At 42.3% G+C, this 22,396-nt stretch overlaps 1 protein-coding gene across 2 annotated transcripts; it reads right to left on the reverse strand.

The window, feature by feature from the left end:
• Positions 1-1,241: 1,241 nt before the first annotated feature.
• Positions 1,242-17,064, reverse strand: COQ5 (coenzyme Q5, methyltransferase). 2 transcript variants are annotated; one of them, XM_050923653.1, is made up of 8 exons: positions 16,840-17,064; positions 16,366-16,618; positions 15,426-15,575; positions 13,257-13,481; positions 4,344-4,450; positions 3,243-3,331; positions 2,886-2,997; positions 1,242-2,256 (listed from the first exon to the last, which is right to left on the reverse strand). In XM_050923653.1, the coding sequence occupies exons 2-8, from the start codon at positions 16,532-16,534 to the stop codon at positions 2,155-2,157; spliced, it is 954 nt and encodes a 317-aa protein (XP_050779610.1). In that variant the 5' UTR covers positions 16,535-16,618; positions 16,840-17,064; the 3' UTR covers positions 1,242-2,154. The 2 variants fall into 2 exon arrangements, with proteins under 2 accessions (XP_050779610.1, XP_050779609.1); XM_050923652.1 differs by lacking the exon at positions 16,840-17,064 and having other exon boundaries at positions 2,878-2,997; positions 16,366-16,613.
• Between the last annotated feature and the right edge of the window lie 5,332 nt (positions 17,065-22,396).

The raw sequence follows: 22,396 nt of genomic DNA on the forward strand, positions 1-22,396 counted from the left end.
GCTGTGAGTGGCTGTACACTTGCCTTCTCTATTTTATAGAACATATTTGTAATATTGTCCAATAGTAAAACATTGAGTCTTAATCCATTTCTGTGTCACTTACAAAAAGTCTCTAACAGATTCCATGATGCTAGATACTACATAGATCCTTTAGGGTTGTGCTGGCAGAGGCTGCTATAGTCCCAGTAAGCAGGACCAGTTCTAAGGATGTTAGTGAGGAGCACAAGTAGTTCTTAATGTTGAAGCACTTTCCTAGGGCTAGCACTAACTTTGAGCTGGGAACTATATCCTTTCAAATGCTGACTGTAAAGCCCCAGCTTGCAACACTTAAGGATGTTCACCATCTTCAGTACCAAGAATCCTTAGCCATCATGTTTCTGCTGCTCTACACTTGAAAGTTACAGCAGCTTTTGGAGAAGGTATGCCAGCCTTATCAGGTACCAAGGCAGGAAAAGGTAAGGTAAAAAGGGAGATAGGGTAGTGCTTTTGTTTTAAAAGCCTCATTAGAAGTAGCACTGCAACAATTGTACTGTGAAGGATAGTAGTACAACAGCTATTCAATATGCATGAGGCTTTATGATGCTCTTCATTAGTATAGAAGTAATGTTCAATTACGTTATGCTTCCATGTTTAACACTTGAGTATTAATTGTTCTACAGTTATGAATCTTGCTTAATACTTGTTTGAAAATTTTTTTTGAGGTGGAAGAGTAAAATATCTACTTACTGATCTGATCTAGATTCCAGTGGAAGTAGTTTGACAGACAATGTCCTGAATTCTAAATGATTAGGTTAAGTGTCCTGCTGTAGCAGGAACCTGTTAACCTAGTGAATTAGGTGGTAGTCCTACAATAGATGATGCACCAAGAGCTGATTAATGTGATTTATCTAAGGGCATATGAAATCACATTGCATCCAAGCTCCTTTAATAGATATTTTATACTACTATATCGATTACCATTTTGCAAGTTACTAGCAGATTACAATAACTTCTGCTATGTATCAAGCCTGCTTATGATTTGTTTCTACCAATTATGCAGTCTGAGCTAGACAACTCTGTGGCTATCTTTTCCCTTGGGTACTTACCACATTTCAATCCTACACACTTATTCTGGTATAGAAACACAAATTACTAAACCTTCAGGAAGCTAGTAAGAACTGAATTAAACTACACACTTGAAACTTTGGTAAACAAACTACCAGAATGCAGCTCAAATAAGGGTAAGTAAAGACAGGATAAGATTAATACAATATTTCTAGTTTTTCCACATTCATTACTGCAGAAGTTTCCTTGGATCTGAGTAACTTGTCAGTCTTAACAGGATACAGAGGTAAAAGAGTGGAAAATTTCTTCAGACATGGTATAAGGTGATGGGTAGTGTATTTCACAACTATAGCACTGTTTCATGACAGTATAGTTAAAGTGAGGACAATGAACAGATTCTTTCAGAACTTTATCCCCATCATTGAGGAAATACATTAATAACTTACTACTTCTGCAGACAAGTCTTCAGAGATCAGTGAGACATTTACCACACAAGTGAAAGACTGATATATAAAATTTAATATGATCTTTAAAATAAATACACAAACCCTGTGTCTCACATCTGTAATTTTAGGTGTTGCCCATATTTCCATACCTACCTTGAACTAGAGTCATTACTTCAATACAATATAAGGTGATATCTTGTTTCAAGGCAAGTTGGTCCATATCTATCTTCAACCAGTTCTATTACTATATGGAGTATATGCTGTCAAGCTTAGATAAGTTAAGTGTAATTTTTGCCATATCCTCACACTGTACTTTAGAAAATAATATATACTAAACAAGTCTAATACAAAAGTCACTGTCTGCGAGGTTTGGGAAAAGTGGTAATCAGTTGAGAGTGAGCACAAACCAGGCATCAAGGAATCACTTGACCCATACTTACATAAGTACCTAATTGGCAGAGGGATTCCAGGTCTTGACCTGGTTGTAAGAACATAATTTAAACTTCTCAGAAACCCAAAGTCTGAAGCTTTAGATTCTGCAGAGGGACCAAATCTTCCCCTCCCCTCAGTCCATCTTGGCAGTGAAGTTTTTGGAGTTGCATTGGTTTTAGCTTCCTCAGGAGAAATACCCTTTATCCTTCAAGAGCCTTGCAAAGTAGGAGGGTCACAGTTTGAAACCTGAGTGAATGGCTACAATGCCCGATGTTAGATTTCGATATTCCACTTTCAGAAAACCTGCATCTTCAACCATTGCCTTGAACTCATCCTGAAATATAGTAATAAAGAACATAAGAATAGCCAGACTAGGTCAGACCAATGCTCCATCTAGTCCAGTATCTTGTCTTCTGACAATGGCTGGGGCCAGGTGCTTTGGAAGGAATGAACAGGACACAGCAATTATAGGGTGATCCATCCCCGGTCATCCAGTCGCAGCTTCTGGCCAGGGACACCTAGAGCATAGGGTTGCATACCTAACCAGCTTGGCTAACAGTTATTGCTGGACATAGCCTCCATAAGCTTAATTTTTTTTTAACCCAGTAATAATTTTGGTCTTTACAACATCCATGGCAATGAGTTCCAAAGGTGGACTGTTGTATGAAGTACTTTCTTATGTTTGTTTTAAACCTGTTGCCTATTAATTTTGTTGAGTGATCCCTGGTTCTTGTATTATGTGAAGGGGCAAACAACACTTCCTGATTTACTTTCTCCACACCATTCATGATTGTGTAGACCTCTCTCATATCCCTGTCAGTCATTTTGTGTGGGGGGAGGAGTAACTGAAATTAGCAGAAGTAAACTAGCATATGCCTTCTTAAAGGCCTAGTCTCTTTACCCATAACCCAGCTGACCCCATGGTGACAATACACTAAAAGTTCAAGCAGAGCACCTTGTTACCTGGGCTGGAAAACGTCGGATGCTTTCCACAAGGTACTGGTAGGATTTCCAATCTCCAGCAATAATCTCACCCAGAACAGGGATAACCTGGAAACTGTACAAGTCATAGAGCCTGTCCAAAGAGACGAATTGCAGATTAACATGCAGACACTAAAATAAAACCACCTAGGACTAACTTTTTCCTAAAGAGGAATTAATTAGTCTCTGTATATCATCTTTGCTGTGGATTTCTACAGAGTTTGGATTTAAGTGTGCGATAGTGTTTCAAGGGCTTAGGATTCTTCCACATGTTTTTGTCCCAGCTCAAGAAAAACCCTTATGAGAGGAGAGAAAAGACAAAAATTTACATATTCCAACCTGGAAATAAGGGGGTTGTTGACTTGACTGAATTCCAGACACAGAAATCTCCCTCCTGGTTTCAGCACACGATATGCCTCCTGTAGTGCCTGAGAGAGATCAAAAGTGGATGAACACAGTGTAGGAAAGCACCTTCCCTATTATAATCTCATGAGGATGTGAAACATGGATGCTCCACCTCCTTGGGTTGGGCACAGTCCAAGCAGAAGAAAGACTGTTCTGGTTAAAGTCACCAAAGTGTCCTGGGATTTTCATAGGGAAAATAAAATATTTAGACTTGGACAATAATACCACCCACCTATCCATTGTGGGCCTAAAACTGTATGTATGCTTTAAATTAGGTAACATTTTCACATAAGTCCCTTTCTGTCAGGCTAAACTCAACCCACTCAGGTCAGAGAAGCTCAATATGGCTGCACTATTATATTTTTAAATCATATCTGTTGCTTTTCGGTGAGATTGGCCTACTTTAGGATGGTATTAAACATTAGGTATTGCAGCCTACTAGCAAATATCCAAAGATTCATAATAAGATTTCAAGCTACATCCACCTTCTTCCTGAAGATAGGAGATAACACTACAAAACCAAAGCAAAAAGAAGCGGACATGCAGAAAGTCTTTCATCAGTTGTGTAAACAAGTAATTACACTTTAAGGGATTCAAAGCACATCTCAGCACATGGAATATTACATGCAATTCCCAGTTTGATCAAAAATATCCTCTCAGGCAGAACAGTTATAACCAATCTCAAAATACCAGGTCCCAATTGAAATCGGTGACATTACTTGCTAGAGTGCTTACAAATATTTTTTAATTTTTAAGTAAGGACTACTCGGAGCTTCCCAGAAAAATGTATGCAAGTATTTATACCATGCTTATCTCCATGGTAAAAATCTGAACCCTATGATGCCCCTAGAAGGGCAGGATATTTATTAACCTCAATTTCTTTTCATTCAACCAAACTGTAGGGCTATATCCCAGTTTCTTTTACACGCGAGAAGCTGAAACAGAGGTTCCCTCATAACAGGAGTGTTTCTTCTTTTCTTGGTGCCCAGAAAGCCCAGGAGAACTGTATATCCCAAGACATGTTGCCCTGCTTACCTGGTCAATATGAGTTACATTCCGTATTCCAAAGGCAATTGTGTAAACATCAAACTTGTTGTCATTGAAGGGCAGCTCTTCTGCATTCCCAACCACCCATGACAAGCCTTAAAAAAATACAACAAAAACTCACATATATACTAGGAGCTGCTCATCCCAGAAAACTTTCAGAAAGACTAGATCTTCACTCTGTTTTGGCAAAGGTAATACATATATAATAGGGCTGTCAAGCGATTAAAAAAATTAATCACAATTAATTGCTCTGTTAAACATTAATAGAATATTTTAATGAATATTTTTGGATGTTTTCCACATTTTCATATATATTGATTTCAATTACAACACAGAATACAAAATGTACAGTGCTCACTTTATATTTTTGAGTACAAGTGTTTGCACTGTAAAAAAACCAAAAGAAATAGTATTTTTCAATTCATCTAATACAAGCACTGTAATGCAATCCCTTTATCATGAAAGTTGAACTTACAAATGTAGAGTTATGTACAAAAAATAACTGCGTTAAAAATAAAACAATGTAAAACTTTAGAGCCAACAAGTCCACTCAGCCATACTTCATGTTCAGCCAATTGCTCAGACAAACAAGTTTGTTTACATTTGCAGCTGCTCGCTTCTTGTTTACGTCACCTATAAGTGAGAATAGGCGTTTGCATTGCAGTGTTATAGCCGGCGTTGCAAAATATTTATGTGCCAGATGCACTAAAGATTCATATGTCCCTTCATGCTTCAACCACCATTCCAGAGGACATGCGTCCATGCTGATGTTCGGTTCTGCTCGATAACGATCCATAGCAGTGCAGACCGACACATGTTCATTTTCATCATCTGAGTCAGATGCCACTAGCAGAAGGTTGATTTTCGTTTTTGGTGGTTCAGGTTCTGCAATTTCTGCTTTGGAGTGTTCCTCTTTTAAGACTTCTAAAAGCATGCTTCAATACCCCATCCCAATCAGATTTTGAAAGGCACTTCAGATCCTTAAATCTTGGGTAGAATGCTGTACCTATTTTTAGAAATCTCACGTTGGTACCTTTTTTGCATTTTGTCAATCTGCAGTGAAACTGTTCTTAAAATGAACAATATGATGGGTCATCATCCAAGACTGCTATAACATAAAATATATGGCAGAATGCAGGTAAAACACAGAGCAGGAGACATACATTTCTCCCACAAGGAGTTCAGTCATTAATTTAATTAACATATTAACGAGCGTCATCAGGATGGAAGCATGTCCTCTGGAATGGTGGCCAAAGCATGAAAGGGCACATGAATGTTTAGGCACATCTGGCACATCAGTGCCAGCTACAAAAGTGCCATGCGAACATTTGTTCTCACTTTCAGGTGCCATTTGTAAATAAGAAGTGGGCAGCATTATCTCCCATGAATGTAAACAAACTTGTTTCTCTTAGTCATTGGGTGAACAAGTAGGACATAGTGAACTTGTAGGTTCTAAAATTTTACATTGTTGAGTGCAGTTATGTAACAAAAAAAAAAAATCTACATTTGTAAATTGCACTTTCAGGATAAAGAGATTGCACTATGGTACTTGTGTGAGGTAAATTGAAAAATACTATTTCTTTTATCATTTTTACACTGTAAGTATTTGTAATAAAAATAATGTAAGGTAAGTACTGCACACTTTGTATTCTGTGTTTTAACTGATATTATATTTGAAAATACAGAAAAACATCCAGAATATATAATTCTATTATTTACCAGTGCGATTAAAACTGCAGTTAATCGTGGTTAATTTTTTTGAGTTAATCGTGTGAGTTAACTGTGATTAATCAGCAGCCTTAATATATAATTTTTAAATCATACTGTGATTCTTCTTTTTGTTAGGGAGGACACCTCAAGTTTATTCCTGCTACCCTTCAAGGTCCTGCATCATGGCAATTCCCCATCAGACAAGGAAGAAGGCCAACAAACTTGTTCCTAAATCAAAGACTTCCTCCTCCCCACTGGAGCGAGGCATGCTCTACCCACAGTACTTCAGACTGGGGGAAATGAGACGGAACCTACTTCTTTAGCATGGCAGAAGACAGCAACAGTTATTTGGCTGCCCCTATGTTTTAGTGTAAGGATTCCCTTCTGCAACATTCTCACTATTACAATCACTCATGGGGATAGTTTTTGCAATGTGTTGTACGAAGTCCACAAAACACTGAAAATGTATGCATTTGTTTTGATGTCAGAATGAGTTTCATGACAGAAAGTAAATTGTGGTCATGAATCCTATATGACTACAGAAGGAAGAATCATAGGGTGGAATTAAATAATCTTGGAGTCATATACATTTTTTAAAAATAGATAAATACTGGTAGGAGCAAATGTCCTGTTCCATCCACACATGGGAGTTTCCACGTTTTATATGGATTTTATGAAATGCAGACATTTCATAAAAAGTTGCCCCAAAACAACATTTCTTTGTTTGAACCCACTGGTTATTGTCTCTCTATTTATCAGCACTGGAGAGTAACAAAAGATTATTATAGCAACAAAGAAGATGATGGGCTACACAGGGGTAAGCAACCTATGGCACGTGTGCCAAAGGCGGCACGTGAACTGATTTTCAGTGGCACTCACACTGCCCAGGTCCTGGCCACCACTCCGGGAGGCTCTGCATTTTAATTTAATTTTAAATGAAGCTTCTAAAACATTTTGAAAACCTTATTTACTTTACATGCAACAATAGTTTAGTTATATATTATAGACTCAGCGAAAGAGATGGTCTAAAAATGTAAACGTATTACTGGCACATGAAACCTTAATCAGAGTGAATCAATGGAGACTCGGCACACCACTTCTGAAAGGTTGCCGACCCCCGGGCTACAACTAGAGGCCAGAAAGCCAGTGTTTGACCTTTGAGCTCCCCCTTCTGGAAGAAGGCATGAAGTCGGGGTAAGTGAGAAGAAATCAAGAAGCTGACACTGATACTTGAGAACAGGCATTTAAAATGATCTTATCTAGTTTCTAAGTCACACACTAGCCTAGATGACCAAGTTACTTCTATGAGAAATCATTAGCTTACTTAAGCAACTACTAGGATGAGGGGTGGGGCAGGAAATCACAGACATTATTAAAGTCATTCAGTGTTTCATCAACACAATACAAAACGAGCCCTCTACAGGATTCCTTTACATCATTTTACCTACATATAGCACATTTTCTTCTCCAGCTTAAAAAAGAAGAAACATTAATTATCTTTTGGTGTTCACCAATATGTGCAATTCTTTTGAATAAGCCTGGGGGGAAAATATTTTTACCTTGCTAATTTTTTCTCTACTTGAAAAACATTGATCTGTTTCCCCCACAGTTATTTCTCTATGCACTACCTGCACCAATGAGGTAATCAGGAGTGCAGAGAGAGCTGGGTGTAGTAATTGGTTTGGGGTACGTAAGACTAAAAATTGTAACTGCTCCCCCAAAAGTTCATCAAGAGGAAATGAGGGAGTTGAAATTCTGTTCACGTTTTCAGTCAAGTTTTAAAAGTTTCAAAAGGTACTTCAAATGTTGAGACTGACTGTATTTTCCAGTTACTGTTGATAAATCTTTAGTTTACTTTGAAACAAGGACTGGTATTAAACAGTGTTTTTAAAACCAATTTAAAACAAAGTTTTATATAAAATATACCACATTTAAATACATATAGTAAATCTTATTTAAGGAATGTTTCTGTAATTGAAGTAGGAGAGGACAAACAACTATTCTACAAATACTGTGCATCAAGCACAATTTATTAATTAATTACTTCTTAAATTAATCCTGATTGAAAGGACCAATGTGGTCCCCAAAAGGATTTCTAGAGATCACTCACTGAACTACCCCATTGACCTGCAAACTAAATATTTAATATGACTCAGATTCCAAAAGCACTATAACCTACTCTCTATTGGAGGTATTATCTCTACATAGGTTCCCCGCCCTTTGGGCTCATGACATTTTTATTCGCTGCTTTGATTTTTAAAGTATTGCTTATGAGATCTGTGGTGTAGTTAGATTTTTAGGGCCAAACTATCCTATTTTGTACCTATGCAGCTTGACTACACTCAGTAGAATTGCATTGGTGTAACAGAGCAGTATTTTGCTCACTGGATGATTCTGAAGGAGAATCAAACACTTGGTTTCAGATTAATACTCAGACTCATATTTTCAAAGAGATACAAGTGTTAAAAAGACTCACTGTGCCTCTATAGAGAGTAGCAAAGAATCCTGTGGCACCTTATAGACTAACAAACTGTTAGTAATAGTCTGTTAGTCTATAAGGTGCCACAGGATTCTTTGCTGCTTTTACAGATCCAGACTAACACGGCTACCCCTCTGATATCTATAGAGAGTATAACTCACAGTTGCAGAATTGTCATGACAATTGGCCAGCTCATGTACATCATCTTACTTACCCATTCTTTCCATACTGTTGAGGATAAAGAACCTACACCTGATATTTGTCCATCAGAACAGTTAGTGCTCCTGGCAAATAAGCAAGTAGAATTTTGGACTATTGCTACATAGGGATTTTTTAGCATCACAGGTCTGGTCTACACTACGCGTTTATACCGACTTTAGCAGAGTTAAACCGATTTAACCCTGCAACCGTCCACACAACGAGGCCCGTTATATCGATATAAGGACTCTTAAAACCGATTTCTGTACTCCTCCCCGACAAGGGGAGTAGCGCTGAAATCGGTATTGCCATGTCGGATTAGGGTTAGTGTGGCTGCAATTCGACGGTATTGGCCCCTGGGCGGTATCCTACAGTACACCATTGTGACCGCTCTGGAAAGCCATCTGAACTCGGATGCACTAGCTGGGTAGACAGGAAAAGTCCCGCAAACTTTTGAATTTCATTTCCTGTTTAGCCAGCGTGGAGAGCTGATCAGCACGGGTGGCGATGCAGAGCTTATCAGCACAGGTAACAGTGCAGTCTCCTGAGAATCGAAAAAGAGCTCCAGCATGGACTGCACGGGAGGTACTGGATCTGATCGCTGTATGGGGAGAGGATTCCGTGCTAACAGAACTCTGTTCCAAAAGATGAAATGAAAAAACATTTGAAAAAATTTCCAAGGTCATGATGCAAAGAGGCCACACCAGGGACTCACTACAGTGCCGTGTGAAAGTTAAGGAGCTCAGACAAGCCTCCCAGAAAACCAAAGAAGCAAACGGAAGGTCCGGGGCAGGGCCGAAAACATGCTGCTTCTACGTTTAGCTGCATGCAATTCTTGGGGGGTCCGCAACCACTACCCCACCCCTGTCCGTGGATTCCGAGGTGGGGGTGGTAATCTCAGCCATGGCTGAGGATTCTGCGGACGGGGAAGATGAGGAGGAGGAATAGGATGATGAGCTTGCATAGAGCACACAGCACTCCATTTGCCCCAACAGCCAGGAGCTTTTTCTCACCCTGACGGAATTACCCTCCCAGCCCTCCCAAGCCACTATCCCACACAATGAAGGGACCTCTGGTGAGTGTACCTTTGTAAATATAAAACATGGTTTAAAAGCAAGCGTTTTTTAATGATTAATTTGCCCTGAGGACTTGGGATGCATTCGTGGCCAGTACAGTTACTGGAAAAGTCTGTTAACATATCTGGGGATGGAGTGGAAATCCTCCAGGGACATCTCCATGAAGCTCTCCTGGAGGTACTCCAAAAGCCTTTGCAGGTTTCTGGGCAGGGCAGCCTTATTCCGTCCTCCATGGTAGGACACTTGACCACACCATGCATGTAGCAAGTAATCTGGTATCATTGCATGACAAAGCCTAGCTACGTATGGTCCCAGTGTTTGCTGGCATTGAAGCAACATCCGTTCTTTATCTCGCTGTGTTATCCTCAGGAGAGTGATATCGTTCATGGTAACCTGGTTGAAATTCCAGAATTTAATTAAGGGGACAGAGATGGCCATTCCTACTGGGCTCTTTGCCTGTTGCTTAAAAGAAATCCTTCCTTGCAGGTAGCCAAGCAGGGGGAAGGGGGGCAGGTGATTGGCGCTGAGCTTTTTCGCGTTTGGCTAGCAGGGATCTTCCCTGCTACCAGCCACATGGGGGGGGGGGAAGGGGGCTGTTTAGCAGTGATCTTCCATGATATGAACCACGCGGTGGGAGGAGGGGTAAAGCGATCATCCCAGAGAATTGGATGGGGGGATGGTTTCTGCTGCTGCATGTTAACAGGAAAGCAGCAGCACTGAATGGGCTTTGCTTGCTATTTGGTAAAGGAGGGGGCTGGATATAGGAAGGCTGCAGAAGAAAATGGCTTACCATGGCTGCATGCAAGCCGAATTCTGCTGCCCGGACCTGCGTCTGCGAGATCTCTAACAACAGAGCCATAGGCACTCAATATTAAGATGCAAAATGCGACCTTGTAGTCAAATCACATGTGCTATGTAAGGTGAATAGTGTTGTTCACTGTGAAAGAGTATAAGCATTGTTCTGTAAAATGTATCTTTTAAAATACTTCTCTCCCTTTTTTCCCCTCCCTCATGCAGCTGCAAATTTTTCAAGCCTCCCTATTCCATCCCAAAGGCTCTCTCAGATAAGGCGGCAGAAAAAAAAAGACACAAGACAAAATGTTCTTGGAAATCATGGAAGTGACCCGCAATGAAAGAGCTCATCTGAATGAGTGGAAAGACGTGATAGCAAATTACAGGAAAGATGCCAGTGAACGTGAGGACAGGAGGGACGCTCAAGATGAGAGGTGGCAGCAGGAAGATCAGAGGTGTAGGCAGGAAGATCAGCGGTGGTGGGATGCAACTCTGGAGCTGCTGTGTGATCAAACTGACATGCTCCGGCGTCTGGTGGAGCTTCAGGAACAGCAGCAGGGTCACAGAGTGCCACTGCAGCCCCTGTATAACCACCCTCACCCCTCAACATGTTCCACATCCTCCTCACCCAGACGTGTAAGAACATGTGGGGGGAGCCTCCGTGCACCCGCCCACTCCACCCCCATGGACAGCCCAACCAAAAGGCTGTCATTACTTTGTAATTTTTTTAGTGGCCTTTTCCTTCCCTCCTATCCTCCTCCCAAACCACACCCGGGCTCCCTTGTCAGTTCTCTACCTCTTTTTATAATGAATTAATAAGGAATACATGATTTTTAAACAATAGTGACTTTATTTCCTTAAGCAAGCTGTAACCTAAGGGGGAGGGTGGGTTGTTTACAGGGAAGGAGACAATCAAGGCGAGGGGGGAGGGGATTCATCAAGGGGAAACAAACACAGCAGTCACACCGTATCCTGGCCAGTGATGAAACTCGTTTTCAAAGCTTCTCTGATGTGCACCGCTTCCTGGTGTGCTCTTCTAATTGCCCTGGTGTCTGGCTGCGTGTAATCAGTGGCCAGGTGATTTGCCTCAGCCTCCCACCCCGCCATAAAGGTCTCCCCCTTACTCTCACAGAGATTGTGGAGCACACAGCAATAACAAAGGGGACATTGGTTTGGCTGAGGTCTGATTGAGTCAGTAATGTGCGCCAGTAATGTGCGCCAGCACGCCTTTAAACGGCCAAATGCACATTCTACCACCATTCTGCACTTGCTCAGCCTGTAGTTGAACAGCTTCTGACTGCTGTCCAGGCTTCCTGTGTATGGCTTCATGAGCCATGGCATCAAGGGATAGGCTGGGTCCCCAGGATAACGACAGGCATTTCAACATCCCCAACTGTTATTTTCTGGTCTGGGAAGTAATGACCTTGCTGGAGCCGTTTAAACAGAGTAGTGTTCCTGAAGATGTGAGCATCATGAACCCTTCCTGGCCATCCCACGTGGATGTTGGTGAAACGTCCCTTGTGATCCACCAGTGCTTGCAGCACCACTGAACAGTACCCCTTGCGGTTTACATATTGGGTGCCCTGGTGCCAAGATAGGGATATGGATTCCATCTATTCCCCCCGCCCCCAAACAGTTAGGGAATCCCCTTGAAGCAAAGCCATCCACTATGATCTGCACATTTCCCAGAGTCACAACCTTTCAAAGAAGCAGCTTAATGACTGCTTTGGCTACTTGCATCACAGCAGCCCCCACAGTAGATTTTCCCACTCCAAATTGATTCCTGACTGACTGGTAGCTGTCTGGCATTGCACAGAGGGTTATTGCCACTCGCTTCTCAACTGTAAGGGCTGCTCTCATCTTGGTATTGTGGCGTTTCAGGGCAGGGGAAAGCAAGTCACAAAGTTCCATGAAAGTGCCCTTACGCATGCGAAAGTTTCGCAGCCACTGGGAATCGTCCCAAACCTGCGGTCCCACCAGTCTGTGCTTGTTTCCCGGGCCCAAAATTGGCGTTCAATGGCTAGAACCTGCCCCATTACCAGCAGGATCTCCAAAGCGCAGGGGCCCGCGGTTTGAGAGAATTCTGTGTCCATGTCCTCATCACTCTCATCGCCGTGCTGCCGTAGCCGCCTCCTCCTCGCCTGGTTTTGCAGGTCCTGGTTCAGCATAGACTGCACGAGAATGCGTGAGGTGTTTACAGCGTCCATGATTGCTCTCTTGAGCTCAGCAGGGTCTGTGCTTGCTGTGCTATGGTGTTTGCACAGTTCACCCAGGAAAAAAGGCGCGAAACGGTTGTCTGCTGCTTTCACGGAGGGAGGGGTGAGGCTGCACCCAGAACCACCCACGAGAGTGTTTTTTGCCCCATCAGGCACTGGGATCTCAACCCAGAATTCCAAGGGCAGGGGAGACTGCGGGAACTATGGGATAGCTACCCACAGTGCAACGCTCCAGAAATCGACACCAGCTCGGTACATGGACGCACACCGCCGAATTAATGTGCTTAGTGTGGCCGCGTGCACTCGACTTTATACAATCTGTTTTAAAAAACTGGTTTCTGTCAAATCGGTATAATCCTGTACTGTAGACATATCCTAAGTTTCTATCACTCACAGACCTACTATAGAAGTGATATAATACAGGACTTACCTTCAGAGTAGCCAAGATGTTGTGCTTTCTGCTTTCCAACCTTTAGCATTTCCTTATTAATGTCACAGACCACCACTTGGGAACCTCCTGGCAATTTAAGTTCCTCTTCCTGGTAACTCTTAGAGATTTCCTCCCATGATAAATTCTGATGGGATTTCAGTTTCTGTTTGATCTGGTGCTCCCACTGGGACCGAACATAATTGATAAACCGAAAGGCGATGTCACCTGTATTAGTTTTGAAAGGGAGATGCAAAATATGGAATATTTTCTGACATTATAAAAATTAAATATTCAACAGGAAGTTAGGACTTTTAATATTTAGATAAACTGGAACTAACATGCTCCCTAGCTTTATTTTTTTAGATGAAACATTAACAAGTCACTTTCCCTCATTACTGTTAGTTGAAACAGAGTGTCTGTAAGCGTAAGGGGTGGCTGCTGGATCGCTAGACGGACTAGATAGCCTTGCTTGTGATGCAGATGCCTGGCCGGGCTCCAGAGTCTTGCTGCCCTGCATGGACCTATGCTGCTCTCTGGACTTTCCCGTTCCCATACAGGATGTCAGGGAATGCCCTCTTCTGGTGTGCTTCCCCTGCTTCTTAGCAGGTACCGGGGATTGGGACAGGTGCCAAGAGGCCAGTGGCAGTGGCACACTTCACACCCATGCTGCTGTGATTGCTGCAGAGTCTGATCTCGGGGGCTGACTCCACAAGGAGCGCTTACGTCCCGCTACTTTTTAGTCCTTTGCTGGAAGCTCTTGCAGATGTGACACATCACTAACGGGGGCTTCTCCCAAATACTTCAAGCAACTTTGATAAGCGTAGTTGATCTGCATAGGCTTTTTACAGCAATCACAAGGCTTGAAGCCCAGGTCAGGGCATGCCTTGTTCGTGGGGTAAGTCCTAGAGGGGACTATCTAACTCATCTACAATACTATTTGCTAGTCATTAAGGGACCAAATAAACTACTTATCTGGAACTATTTACACAATGTGATAGTGGGAAGAGGGGGGGGGAAGAAGGGTAAAGAAAACGCTTCCAGCACTGTCACTGGCAGTAAGAAGGTACTGCGGGAGGGGGCCAGTGGTGCCCTTATACTGGCAAATATGTATGCCACTCCTGAGGGCACCAGAGCCGGTCCTTATGGATACCACTGAGGGAAAAACTTCCCGCACTGGTGCATGTGGTGAGAGCACACACCTAACATGGAATGGACATGAGCAACACATCTCAACGAACAGCAGTTACAAAAGGTAAGTAACCGTTTTTTCTCTAAGTGTAATACTTTGCACTTCTGGAGCAGCTTTATTCAAGGATCTGAAGTGCTTCAAAACATTAGAAAACTAAGGGTATGTCTTCACTACCAACATTAAAGTGCTGCTGTAGCATTGCTTTAACATGGCTGTGTAGTTGTGGCACCAGCACTGTAAAAAAGCCAACCCCATGAAGGGAGTAGCTCCCAGCACTGGTGTACTATCTACACTGCCACTTTACAGAGCTGAAAGTTGAATCGCTCAGGGGTGTGTTTTTTCATACCTACCCCTGAGCAAGAAAGTTTCAGCGCTGTAAAGTAGCAGTGTAGACAAGGCCTAAGACTCAAACCTGCCCCTTGAAGAATAGAAGTTATCGTCATTCTCCAGATAGGGAAACTGAGGGACAGAGCAGTTAATTACTTGCTTAAGGTCATAGTGTGTGTGTGGCAGAACAAAGACTACAACCTAGTATTCCCAATATCAGGCCCCTTATTTAGCCACCAGACCAGTGGTCCCCAAACTTTTTATGTTGTGTCCCTGCTTACTCGTAATGTAATCTGTTCGTGCCCCCTGGAGGACTGAAGCTACAGCTGGGAGCCAAAGCTTGGATTTGGGCCAGGGCAGAGCAGGCCTGGGTGGTCTTCCCTCCCTACCGAGCCCCCCCGCCCCCTCACAAATGTTTCTCCGTGCCTCCCTAGAGGGCACACCCCACAGTTTGGGGACCACTGCACTACACAGTGTTCTCTGGAAAGTCATGTAAATGTTGTACTAAGTGCAGCTATGATTTCTATTGTCTATATTGTACTTATTTTCCATTTTAATCTATAGGTAGATGAATTTCTGCTCTCCATTAAGGAATCATTACTCCAGCAAATAGTATTCCTTAATAGTAGTACTAGAAATAAAATGGAGTGCACCTGTCCCTCCAGCAACGTCTAGCAGCTGAGTTCCTGGGTAAGGGTTCATTTGATGCAGCAGGATATCCTTCCAGAGCCGATGAATCCCCAGACTCATTGAATCATTCATTATATCATACTTCTTAGCCACGCTTTCAAATACATGGTAAACTGAAATAAAATTACATTATCATGCAATACATGTCACTTCGAGGTAGCAGGGGATAGCATGCCACTTAATTTCATTTCTACGTATTCACTGTCCTCTTCCTATGCCTATACTAACATATAGCCCTGTAAAGTCTCAGGCAAGAATCCTATTTTTTTAATTTCATTAGCTAGATTATCATACTTCATAAAGTTTATATTTTGTTACATGCATTTACTTTCAACACATTCCTATATTTCACCACATTCCCAATCTAGGAAACACCATGTGAAGGAAGTGCAATTTGTTTTAAAAGTTATTTATAGATAGATTACCTGAAAGCATTCAGGTAAGCATTAACTTGCTAGGAAATTCTCATCCCTCAGACAGCTAATCCTTGAACTACAGAATGCACCCATTTATTATAGGAGTAAATAAGCTATTATTTCTATTAGGGTAACTCTAACAACTTCCAACCAAGATCAGAGATCTGTTGTGCAAGGCAGCGTTCAGGTACAGAGCAAAAAACACTCCCTAGCACAGAGTTCTCACTATAAATGACCAGACACAGGGAGAAGAAAGAATATATGGAGAGAGCAAGTGACTGGGAGGAGGAGGAGGGTGGGTGTAGGTGTGTCTGTGTTTCTCTCTCTCTGTCTCCTCGGTCCATTTTGTTTCACAATAACTGGACCGCACTGCCTCCTACACTACACCAGTCATGGGGGTATTTAACGGTCCAGCAGTCATTTCCCCTCTCCCTCTCCCCCTCGATCCCCGGCCAAGTCGCCTCGCCTTGCTCCCACCCCCCCTCACCTTTCTCCCCTTTCTCCGTCTCCGACACATTCTGGAATCCGAAATGTGTCTCCCCCTCCGCGACAAGGCACCGCGCCCCACTGAAGAGCCCCTGACCTATAGACAGCAACTTCCTGTGGCGGCGGCTGTGCAGAGCCCTATAGATAACCGCGCCAATGGAGGCCGCCATCTTCGGTAGCGGCGTAAACTTCGCACTCGCAGAACGCGTCTCCGAGTCACGTGACGCTTCAGGCCCCGCCAATGGGAAGCCCGTCTGGAGAGGAGTAAATAAAGCGCGTGATTCTTACTGGCCCGACGGCAGGGAGGGCGGGTTTTATTATGTAAACCAGGCCCGGGGTTACCGAGGGAACAGGGGCCTGGTATGTCTGGTGCTAGTGGCTCGTTCGCCTCCTGCCCAGAGAAATGGGCTTATGCAGCGCGACTCCGGATTTACCGCCCTCGCGTGTGCGCTGTGACACCGCACCGCAAACCCACCGCCTGTCGCGTCTCTCTCCGCCCCCCAGCACCGCACTGCAACCCCCGATCTTCCGCTTCGCGTGTGCGCTGTGACACCGCACCGCAAACCCACCGCCTGTCGCGTGTCTCTCCGCCCCCCAGCTCCGCACTGCAACCCCCGATCTTCCGCTTCGCGTGTGCGCTGTGACACCGCACCGCAAACCCACCGCCTGTCGCGTCTCTCTCCCCCCGGCTCCTGAAATCAACATCATTCTCTCAGGCTCTCAGTTCTAATCTAACTTCGGAGTCCACAACCCTCATTCAGTTGCCTAGCCTCATCCACATCAGTGAAGCAAGCAGGTAAGTAAGAGCTGCACAATAAATATAGGTAAAGTGGCATTTAGGGTACTACTTTCCAATAGCTCACAAAGAATCTCTAGCAGGTTACAAGTGTTAGTTTAGTTGGCCTCATTTAAGGCTGATTTTTTTCAAACATGGACATTTGTATCAATGTATAGAACCATAATATGCATGGTTATAAAGACTCAGATCTATGAATGTATTTAGGAACCAAACTCCTATTGATTTCAATGCAAGTTATGCACCAAAATACCTTTGAGGATCTGGCCCATAATCATGTTCACATGTAAGTCAAACAACTTTATAAACCAGTTTAACCACAACTGCTTTTAAAAGATGTTTGAACATGACTGAAAGCCTTGCCTAAGCAGAAACGGAGAGCTAGCCATTCCCCATTACTGCATTTAAAATTTAATTATGTCATTACAAATTTCAGGTACATGAGTGTGTGGGTTATTACTCCATTGTGGTCTGATCTGTTTATTGACATTTTTTTTTAGGTACTGAAGTTTGTTTAGCTTAGAACAGAAAATATAAAATACCCAAAGCTTTGTACATTATTATTTAGGTTGTGATAGCACCCAAAATAATGTGTTACACACTTCCCCAAACCAGAAAAAGACACATCCCTGCCTTAACATATATCCAGTCCAAGGACTCTGATCCTACAAGTTGTTCCATATTGACTCAGGGATCCACTTGTGTAGAACAACTTACAGGATCACAACCTAAAAAGATGGACAAAGGGATACATTTTATAAGACTAAGATCCAATTCTGCAATTAATTTTGCATGGCCCTTCCCCTTTGACTTTTTGATTTTGGAGCCCCTTTAACTTCACTGGGGCTCAATGACCATGAATGGCTCTGCTTATGCAGAAAATTGTAGGCGTAGGGCCCTAGTGAGCAGTGTTCACAACTGATTACAGTTTACTTCTTATCAACCCCTTCTCTTAAATGAGTAGTTCACTCATGAAATAAATAACTTGATGATTTAGCTAAGTTTACATAGCTTTGCAGAAGTAATGGGTCTTCTCATAACATAGGAATGAGGGGACACCAAATGAAATTAATAGGCTGCAGGTTTAAAACAAACAAAAGGAAGTATTTTTTCACACAACGCACAGTAAATCTGTGGTTAATGGTTGATGATCACTTGTTCTGTTCATTCCTTCTGAGGCAGATGACATTGGCCACTGTTGGAAGACAGGATACTGGGCTAGACGGACCTTTGGTCTGACCCAGTATGACTGTTCTTGTGTTCAGGAGTAACTTAAAAAAGAGAACGGTGGCTTTGTGGACAAGCCTGGGGAGGGCATTCCATGTATGTGAGGCAATGTGGAAGAAAGTGAAGAGACTTGAGGGAGAAGCAGATAACCAGACATGAAGGTTAAAACTGATTTCTTCATAAATATGAAGATGAGATACTGAAGTACAAATAAAAAAGAACGAGGCGTACTTGTGGCACCTTAGATACTAACACATTTATTTGGGCATAATCTTTCATTGGCTAAAACGCCACTTCATCAGATGCATGCAACAAGACTAACCAAATAAGGTGGGCTATGATCAGCAGGAGAAAATTTGTTTTAATTAATTTGCATACTGGACACCATTAAATTAGGCTTGAATAAAGACTGGGAGTGGATGGGTCATTGCACAAACTAAAAACTTTCCTCATGCTAATTTTTCCCCTACTGTTACTCACACCTTCTTGTCAACTGTTTGAAATGGGCCATCCTGATTAACACTACAATTTTTTTTTCTCCTGCTGATAATAGCCCACCTTAATTGTTTAGTCTTGTTAGAGTTGGTATGGCAACCCCCATTTCTTCGTGTTCTCTCTGTGTGCGTGGGTGTGTGTGTGTGTGTGTATATCTATCTATATCTATCTATATATATCTTCCTATTGTATTTTCCATTCCTTATATCTGATGAAATGGGTTTTAGCCCACGAAAGCTTATGTCCAAATAAATGTATTAGTCTCTAAGGTGCCACAAGTACTCCTCGTTCTTTTTGCTGATACAGACTAACACAGCTACCACTCTAAAGTACAAATGTACTTCTTCCTCTGGACCTCCTTGACCGTGACCAGACACATTAACCTTCTAAATAAAGGTAATGTTGTATTAAGTTTGTTTTATCTTTCTAAGCATCTAGATAGCTAGTGGTACATTTCTGATGGATTCATCACCTTAGTATTTAGGCATCCACCTCTTGGTCAACAGACCATCTAGAGAATTTGTTGATCCATATAAAACTTCTCATACTTTTTTTGGGTATAATTAACATGCTAAAATGAAGCAGAGGTCCTTCTGGATTCCAAGAAATGTGGGATAGTAGCTGACACTCCCCAACCCTCAGGGTTATGGGGCGTGTTGCCTCAGATTTATGAGATACTGGATCCTGCAAGGGAGGCAGCATTTTATGGAGTCTCTGTCATGACCTGCAATCCTGCATACATAACCCATTAGCAAGATGGAAACAACTACAGCCTGTATTGATATTTTGCTTTATACCTTGATTTTCCATCCAGTTTTAAAATACTAGTACAGGCATATGAATTGGAAAAGGGGGTGAACAGTGCGGGGACAAAATTTGCAGATGACATAAAATTATTTTGTGATGTCCAATGAGGACTATGAGGAATGGTAGAAAGCCCTAAAGAAGCTAGGTGAAAGGGCAACATGACAGATGAAATTAACGTTGATAAATGTAAAATAATATACACTGGAGGGAAAAATTGGAACTACCTCTACACCTTAAAAGGGTTTAAATTAAATGGATCAGGTCAGGAAAAGGATCAGGGTATTGGTGTGGGTAGTTCAACAGAGATCTCTGGTCAATGTACAGCTGTGGTAAAAAATGCAAACAAAATGTTAGGATGTATAAGGAATGAGACGGAGTATGATACTGAAAGTATTATAATGTCATTGTATAAACTAGTGCTTCACTCTCACCTGGAATACAATGTTCAGTATTGTTCACTCCATCTCAAAAAAGATACTGTAGAATTAGAGGGAGTGGAGAAACAAGTGATGAGCATGATTAGGGGTAAGGAAAAACTCTTTTATGACAAAAGATTGAAAAGATTGGTTTACTTTGAGAAAAAGCAAGAGGCCTGTGATAAAAGTATGATAAAAGACTAACTTCTGTTGGTGAAGGAGACAAGGTTTTGAGCTTACACAGAGCTCAGGCTACCAAGGAAGAGCTCTATGTAAGCTCAAAAGCTTATCTCGCTTCACAACAGAAATTAGTTTAATAAAAGCTATAAGAGCTCTGTGTAGCTGGAAAGCCTGTCTCCTTCACCAACCAAAGTTGGTCCAATAAAAGATACTACCTCAGTCATCCACCTTGTCTTTCTAGTATTTTTCTATGGTGTTATGATTCTGTAACGTGCGTATAACACAGGTTGATTTCATCTGTATGTGAAAAACCATAAAATTGCTTTACAATATTCCGGGGTTGCATATTTGCATGAGTCTATAAAAGAGTCCCAAAACCAACTCAGATGTGAAAAGGATGACAACTCCCACAACGCTGTGCTCCGGATACAGTAATACGAAACAAAGCAGAGAACTAATGGCGTGAAACTAAGAAGCGATGGAATGGATAAGACAGGGTCTGTCTGGCCAAAAATCACACTGGGTAAAAAAGCAACTAGAGCTTCCCCTGAGATAGTGCTTGGGGTGTGCCATAGACCACCGGGATCTGATTTGGATATGGATAGAGACCTCTTTATTGTCTTTAATGAAGTAAACAGAAAGGGGAAATGTGTGATTATGGGAGACTTCAACTTCCCGGATATAGACTGGAGGACGAGCGCTTGCAAGAATAATAGGGGTCAGATTTTTCTGGATGTGATAGCGGATGGATTTCTTCATCAAGTAGTTGAAGTACCTACGAGAGGGGATGCCATTTTAGATTTGGTTTTGGTGAGCAGTGAGGACCTCGTAGAAGAAATGGTGGTAGGGGACAACCTTGGTTCGAGTGATCATGAGCTGATTCAGTTCAAACTAGATGGAAGGATAAACAAATGTAGATCTGGGATTAGGGTTTTCGACTTCTCGAGGGCTAATTTTAAAGAGTTAAGGAAATTAGTTAGGGAAGTGGATTGGACGGAGGAACTTGTCGATTTAAATGCGGAGGAGGCCTGGAATTACTTTAAGTCGCAGCTGCGGAAATTGTCGGAAGCCTGCATCCCAAGAAAGGGGAAAAAAACCATGGGCAGGAGTTGTAGGCCAAGCTGGATGAGCAAGCAACTCAGAGAGCGGATTAGGAAAAAGCAGAAAGCTTACAGGGAGTGGAAGAAAGGCGGGATTAGCAAGGGAAGCTACCTTGGTGAGGTCAGAACATGTAGGGATAAAGTGAGGAAGGCTAAAAGCCGCATTGAACTGGACCTTGCAAAGGGTATCAAAACCAATAGTAAAAGGTTCTACAGCCACATAAATAAGAAGAAAACAAAGAAAGAAGAAGTGGGGCCGCTATACACTGAGGATGGAATGGAGATTAAGGATAACCTAGGCATGGCCCAATATCTAAATAAGTACTTTTCCTCAGTTTTTAATAAGGCTAGTGAGGAGTTTAGCGATGATGGAGGGATGATAAATGGGAATGTGGATATGGAGGTGGATATTACCGCAACTGAGATAGAGGCCAAACTTGAACAGCTTAATGGGATAAAATCAGAGGGCCCGGACAATCTCCATCCGAGGATATTAAAGGAACTGGCGCATGAAATTGCGAGCCCGTTAGCGAGAATTTTTAAGCAATCAATAAACTCGGGGGTTGTGCCGTACGACTGGAGAATTGCTAACGTAGTTCCTATTTTTAAGAAAGGGAATAAAAGTGATCCGGGTAATTATAGGCCTGTTAGCTTGACGTCTGTAGTATGTAAGGTCTTGGAAAAAATTTTAAGGGAGAAAGTAGTTAAGGACATAGAGGTCAATGGTAATTGGGACGAATTGCAACATGGATTTACTAAAGGTAGATCGTGCCAAACCAATCTGATCTCCTTCTTTGAGAAGGTGACGGATTACTTAGATAAAGGAAATGCGGTAGATCTAATTTACCTCCATTTCAGTAAGGCGTTTGACACGATTCCACATGGGGAATTGTTAGTTAAATTGGAAAAGATGGGGATGAATATGAAAGTTGTAAGGTGGATAAGGAACTGGTTAAAGGGGAGACTCCAGCGGGTCGTATTGAAGGGTGAACTGTCAGGCTGGAAGGAGGT

This window comes from Gopherus flavomarginatus, chromosome 15 (genome assembly GCF_025201925.1).
Source record: "Gopherus flavomarginatus isolate rGopFla2 chromosome 15, rGopFla2.mat.asm, whole genome shotgun sequence".
Taxonomy (NCBI): domain Eukaryota; kingdom Metazoa; phylum Chordata; order Testudines; family Testudinidae; genus Gopherus; species Gopherus flavomarginatus.

Coding starts and splice junctions, on each gene's coding strand:
- COQ5 (XM_050923653.1), bottom strand. CDS start 16,534: ATGGCGGCCTCCATTGGCGCGGTTATCTATAGGGCTCTGCACAGCCGC. Junction 2,998..3,242: donor AACAACCCCCTTATTTCCAG/GTTGGAATATGT, acceptor CTCTTTGGACAG/GCTCTATGACTTGTACAGTT. Junction 2,257..2,885: donor TCCGACGTTTTCCAGCCCAG/GTAACAAGGTGC, acceptor ACTATATTTCAG/GATGAGTTCAAGGCAATGGT.